The sequence below is a fragment of the Sinocyclocheilus anshuiensis genome, unplaced genomic scaffold (genome assembly GCF_001515605.1).
Source record: "Sinocyclocheilus anshuiensis isolate Anshui unplaced genomic scaffold, SAMN03320099.WGS_v1.1 scaffold1625, whole genome shotgun sequence".
Classification (NCBI taxonomy): domain Eukaryota; kingdom Metazoa; phylum Chordata; class Actinopteri; order Cypriniformes; family Cyprinidae; genus Sinocyclocheilus; species Sinocyclocheilus anshuiensis.
In genome coordinates, this window is record NW_015539802.1 from 770,453 (window position 1) to 777,277 (window position 6,825).

A 6,825-nucleotide genomic window follows, 5' to 3' on the forward strand; every position below is an offset into this window, starting at 1 on the left:
GTGTGTGTGTGTGTGTGTGTGTGTGTGTGTGTGTGTGTGTGTGTGTTGTGTGTGCATTCACCTGTGCTGGTGGTTAGCTGTGTTGCAGTAGGGGGTAGATTGCTGCTATACTCTTGCTCACAGGTCCAGTTAACAGGAGTATTTGTGGTTGTGATGAGGTGCAAGTAGAGGGACAAAACCTCCTCGACTCTTTGAAGTGCCTGGACAGGAGACTCATTGTATTGCCTCTCGAATGCTACAGGGTCCTCCTGCAGAGTGAGAGTGAAACAAAAACCCAAAAAGAAATACAAAGGGATGGGGTTTAGCTCTATTTAAGATTGTTTTGGTGGATTTTAAAAAGATTGTTCACCCAGAAATGTCAATTCTGTCATCATCTAATCAAACTCATGTTGTTCTAAAACCATGAATGTTTTTTTTCAGTGGGGCACAAAATTTCAAGCTTCAAAAAGAACACAAAAGTACCATCAAAGAATCATAAACGTGGTCCATCCCTTGTGAATTGAGTATTCTTAATTGTATTGAATGTGCACTTGTAGTACATTTAAAATCTTAAAAGAAAATGTTTTAAAAATTTACTTTTAAACATATTATTTATATATATATATATATATATATATATATATTAAAAAATATAATATTAATGAAATAAAAGGACAATGACTTGAATTGACTGTTTCTTCATGTAAAATAATTTTTTTTAAAGTAAATTGTATATTATTACTTTGTAATAATTGTTTGTCATTCTCAAAGAAGTACACTTATTTTGATATTTTGAATAAGTACTTGATTATTGTTCTGAATTGTAGTATTGTAGTGTTATTTGATTATTACATTTAAAGGTTATATATTTTAAATAAACTTCATCACAAATGTGCAATTACGAAAGTAAATACATGGCATACAAGATTCAGTGAAATTATATTTTAAAGAATATTTTAGTTCATCATAAATGCTTGTCAGTAAATTTATCTGTATATTTCAAAGGCAATAAAAGTAATTATGAAATTACAACGCTGTGCTGAAATCTGACTTCAGTGGGTCAAAAGTACTCTTAAGTTTAACTAATTGCATTTAATATAAATTTAAATTATAGTACATTTTAATTTAATTTCAAATAACATGCAAGTGTCAGAAAACATTCAGTTCACACTTAAGCATTTGTTAAAAAAAAAAAAAAGTATATTAAATCCCTAATAAGTGCTCTTTTTAAAATTATGCTGAAGTGTATTTCTTTTTCAGAAAGGATATGACTCATTTGAAGATCAGAAATTAAATTAAAGTCATTGTTCACTGAATATCTTGACATCCACACTCTGCTACTTGAGTCATGAGGAAGTAGTGGTATCAGTTTGGTGAACGAATAAAGCCTTAGATTACTTGGATGACTTAGACTACTTTCTTGATGCTTTTATGTTTATTAACAAAATTATTTTGTGTGTGTGTGTTTCACAGAAAAAAATCGTCAAGACTCTGGATCAACATGGGTGAGTGAATGATTACATATTATTTTTTTTCATTGAACTTTTTTAAGATATACCAACACATTTTTAAAACATTAAAAAAATTATTTAAAAAATATAGCAGCATCATAATATGCATTACCAAATTAATATGGATTTATTGAAAATTTAGGGTTGGTGAGTTTATATATACATGATATATCTGAATTAAAAACATCTCTCATGCTCACCAAAGCTGCATTTATACAGGCAAAAATACTTTTGAAGTTTAAATAGTCAAGAACGTAGCCGGTTTATAAATTAGCCTCAGTATGTTTCCGCCTTTGATGTGACAGGGGAATCCCTATGATGACAAATTGTCTGTTCAGTATTATCTTCAGCAAAGCCAGAGCTAGCGTTTCCTTAAGTGTAGTTTGAGAGGATCTCGTAATCCACATGCTTTGCTTCATGCCATGAGAGATTATGTTTTGATGAAGAGGCTATACTGAAGGAGAGTTTCTGCCTCATGCACACTTTAGTGCAGTTTCAATTAGGAATTACATGGCAAATATAAACAATGTCAATAAATCACTAAAAGTACCTTTTTGGAAATAAAAGAAAAATAAAGCTCATTGAAAGTATGTGCAGAGACTGTAGTAATGCCTTTTTCACACTAGAAGTATGACAAAGTAACAGCATGACTTCTTTGTACTTCTTTTACTTGAACCACATTTCTCACGCACGGCTGATATACGACACCAGCTGCCAGATGGAAAAATTCTCAAGCTTAATTTTTCAGAAATATTTTTTCGAATAAATGAAAAGGAATGCAAATGTTGTAAGTAAACCAATCAACAATGGTTAATAGGCTTAATAATGCTTCATTATGCTTAATAAAGTTTAATAATAGCCACACATATGGGCCAAAACGTTCTTGAGTGATGTTTCTGAACACAATATTTAAAACTTGTTTGGGATTTCACATAAGACTATCTCACATATGTACAAACACACTTGAAGTGCAAACAAAAAATCAAGCAAACATGCCATATCTGACTGTCAGTTGAAATGTAGGCCTTCGAGTTGCTCTGACTATCATCCTGATAACCTTTAAAGGCAACTTTTACAACAAGGTGGAGAAAGATTTGTTAATGCAATAGGCAATCTGAACTAACAATTAATTAATTTTTCCATCATTAATGAACCTTTATTGGTAAATGTTCATTTCTATAGATTAGCAAAACATTTTTTGTTAAAAGTTGCATACGTTAAAAAGTTGCACGTTACCCATGATTATTAAATGCTGTAAAAAGTAAATAACACCTAATATGAAAATGTTATGTTAACAGCAGCGAATGCAATGAACAGTAGCCTTCTTTTACTTATAGCATTTCTTAAATAAAGGTAAATGGACAGTCATTAATGTTTAATGCAGCTCAAAGGTGGCATGAATGCACACTGCAATTGCATAAACATTGTTATGAGACATCAGCTTTAATATGCAATTTTAAATATAGAAATTATACTTTTTAAATATGCAGCTAAGTTAACAGTATTAAAGAGTGAGTCACTGAATCATTATTTTAACTGATTTGTTTAAAATGGTTGATTCATTCAGAATAGTTGATTGATTCAGGAACAAATGGATCAGTGAATCATTGACTCAGAACTATGGACAAAAGTGAGTATTAAAAAATATCAGACCACCGATCCTTATCTTTTAGTTGGACTGAATGATTGATTTTCAGATGTCAGGAGAATAATGTAATTTTTATTTTAACGTGGCATATATAGTATCTCCACAAGAATATCTATGGCAAGAGCTCTTTTCAGTATGCTGCATTCTTTTCTTTTCTTATTTATTTATTTTTTATTTTTTTGCATATGTGTGGTCCGTTCTCCCTGTTTCATTTACAATTATATTCCACGATTCACTGGAATGCACTAAGAATCTCTCATTTTTCTTTCCAAATCCTCACATCTCTTTCCTGGTTTATTTCCACATGGATGCTTTAAAATGTAGTTGTTTCCCTTTTTCACTTCGAATCCTTATTAACAGTGTTTACTGGAAGGTTTCTAAAGCAGGTAAATACAATATTTTTTTGTCTGTCAAAATGATGAAAATGGCTTTGAAATATTATCACTCAGTGTTCCAGTTATTGAACATTTTTGATTAGGGCAATGAATGTTACATAATGCAGACATTACTACTGTGATATTTAACACATCTGTAATATTGCTGCAGACTCACATAATCGAGCTTTTGGGGTTATTCCTGATCTGTTGAAAGTAAATTGTTAACGCTTTTAGACTTGTACACATTTCCCTTTACTGTCCGATTTCATTCACAGAGCGAAACTTTAACAGATTTTTTTTACAGTTTATTCCCATATTTCACAAAAAGCGTCAAAAGGGCATTGGAAAAATGTGTATAAAGATACTTTTTTCTGTGGAAAGAAACCATGGATGTTAAAGATTCTTCATGGAACCATAAATGCCAATAAAGAACCTTTATTTTTAAGAATTGAACCTTATTGTAAAGTGTTACCAAAATAATTGTTTACTGTGAGTTCATAAAAATTCACTGATTAATCTTAAAGTAACCTAGCGATCCATAAGTAAAGTGAGGCTTTTTGTCCCTGAGAACAAGATGTTTGAGTATAAGCAGTTTTGGAGGTAACACATTACAAGTAACGGAGTAACATAATCAGATTACTTTAAGTAACTTCTAAAGTGAGGTGCATAAGCACTTCCTTTAGCTTGAGGCTTATTAATTTCACTTTTGGTGTGAAAAAGGGCCTTTACAACTGCCAAAAATATAACTTTTGTGTTTTTTTAGTTATTAAAGAACAAATAAGCAAGCCCAGCCCAGGTGACAAAAAGTAACGCAAGTAATGTAATGCATTACTTTTAAATGGAACTTTCCCCAACACTGAGTGTGAGTGTGCACACACCTCCAGTTGCTCGTCCAGTGAAGGCATGCAGTGTTGGGAGTAGATGTTGAGAATGAGGTTCTGTATGGAGACCGCTGCTTGAGCACTTCCTGAGCCCCGCACGTATTTGAAATGGACGTTAAACAGTTCAAGCACCCTTGGCAGAGCAGCTTTGACATAACACACCACGCTCTAAAAGACAAGGAAGATAAATGAGTAAGAAGCAGTTTGGAAAAACCTGCAGAACAAAACCTGGCACATTAGCATGTGTACTTGACTTTGCTTTCAAAAGAGATCAGGCAGTTGGCTTTGGTTTTGCTGGTGTTTACGTCGCTGGTTTAGTGAATCAGCGACTGAATTGATATTAACACTATGTACTTTGTGAATTATCTTCTGTAAGATGGTACAATTGACTTTTTGCTTCAGATTTAAGAAACTAAACCAAAGTTCAGACTGTCTTCAAAAAAAAGGCTGTTTTACAAAATAACATAAAATAACAGAAACATCTAAGAGCTTCATCAAAATGCATGCTGAATTCAACCATGTCAAGGGTGCCATAATGGAAATCTCAGCAATGAGTGATGACAATTTGGAGTGAGCATCTAATCTAAAACACACCTCCGACTTTGCTGCATTTCCAAAGCCAGATTCAAAACAGAAGACTTTGGAATAGAAGCTTGTATTATGGAAAAAACACAAATCTGTTTTTAAGCACAAAGCAGGGGAAGACAGGGTTTTAACGACCCTCTTACCAGGTGTTTTCTCTCTATGAATGTATATGTGATTGAACAGCCAGTCCGCAACTGGTTGCTGATCTGAAGAGTAAAATGACCAATAGTTAAGACAGAGGTGTTACATTTGAAATCAAAGGATGACTCCATGAAGCTTTATTGTGATCTGGTTCCTCACCAGTTGTTTTAGTTGAAGCAGGTGGTCCATGGTTATGGCATGTTTGCAAGGACCAGGGATGTCCATCATGGAGAGGGGAACACACAGTAGCATGAGAACACACACATTCTTCCCCTGTAGTGACAGGCAAAGAAACACACACACAGAGAGAGAGAGAGAGAGAGACGTTTGTTTTTCTATCATCAGGGAATACAATAAACCTAAACATGCCTCTCACATACTCCATTTTGCATTTTTAAATTTGGATTTTTAATAAGCAGTTCTTCCTTATGCAACTGTTTGATATATATAAATGTGAATGGATATGTTTAATATGTAATTATAAATATGTTTTATTTATATATGTATGGTATAAAAATATTAAATAAAATAAAAAATAATCAATGCATGAATAGAAATGGTGAGAATGCTTCACTATTTTCTTCTAACTTCTGTCATGAAAGCTATTCTTGCAAGTTGCTGGAAAGTCAAAATGAAGAATTACTGTCTTTTTTGCCAGGTATGCCACTGGCAACTGTCTTCCCTCACTATCAATATATATTTTCTTTTTCATTCTTTATCTTTTTTATCACTCTCTGTCAGCACTGCATCCTGCTGCTTTTGATATTTCTGCATCTGCTCCATCTTTTTAAAATGTCGTTTGATATCATGCCATTAACTTTAACAGCCAGCATACACTAATCTAATAGTCAATAATCCTCTAGAGAGATTTAACCACAGTCTGGTCACTTTGCAAATAAATGCAAAAAAAACTTACTCTTTATTGACAGTGTAGCACAAGCAGATGTACCATATCAGTCGATGTAGTGACAGAGCAGAGAAATGCATAAATACTACCACTTAATCGCAACTAAATCATCTTCACATGTCAAAAGACTAGTACCCCATAAAATGAGAAAATGTAAAAAAGCATTGCTACTCGTCTTTTCAAAGTCAAATCAATAAGAGAGTGTGTTTCCAGCTTTTAGAAGGACCATGAGTATAGTTCCACTGAAGACCTTCAAGCCTACCTTGGTTCTGTAGAAGTGAAGGGGTGTAGGGTTGTTCATCTGGCTCACCGATCCAGCAGGAGAAGTCTACAATCCTCAGTTAGATGCATTTGAGCAGATCCAGGTGATGTTTTGCTGTGCAGAGTTGAAGCAAAATGACAGAAAAGCTCATAAACGAATCGATCCACCATCAAAATGAATGTGCAGGCAGACAGTGAATTTAGAGCGCATTCTTGCCAAGCACAATGATTAAACAACGGGTGTCTCAGGAACTCTTTCTGTTCCTTCCCTTCACCCCCTCCTTGTCTTTTTCATTAACTTCTTCTCCGCCTTTTCAAGCCCACACCTCTCTCCTCCTCTCTTTTTCTTACGTTCTCATGTTTCATAATGGGTTTATGAAAGCAAGGCTTCCTGCTCACTTTGTCTTTTTCAATGTAAATCCTTTGCATGACAATGTTTTACAGATGATGCGATTAATTATTTGATTTTAGACTCATGATCTTTCTCTGTCCCTCAAACAAGCCCCCTGTTACTCTTATGACCTATTATGGTCCC

At 33.8% G+C, this 6,825-nt stretch overlaps 1 protein-coding gene across 2 annotated transcripts in view; it reads right to left on the minus strand.

The window, feature by feature from the left end:
• LOC107683886 (uncharacterized) overlaps positions 1-6,531 on the minus strand; it is a 12,967-nt gene extending 6,436 nt beyond the window's left edge. For both annotated transcript variants that reach the window (XM_016479949.1, XM_016479948.1), the window contains exons 1-5: positions 6,292-6,531; positions 5,282-5,395; positions 5,125-5,187; positions 4,394-4,564; positions 62-248 (exon numbers count right to left, since the gene is read on the minus strand). In XM_016479949.1, coding sequence (XP_016335435.1) covers positions 62-248; positions 4,394-4,564; positions 5,125-5,187; positions 5,282-5,395; positions 6,292-6,330 — 574 coding nt within the window. In that variant the 5' untranslated portion in view covers positions 6,331-6,531. The remainder of the gene's footprint in view (positions 1-61; positions 249-4,393; positions 4,565-5,124; positions 5,188-5,281; positions 5,396-6,291) is intronic.
• Between the last annotated feature and the right edge of the window lie 294 nt (positions 6,532-6,825).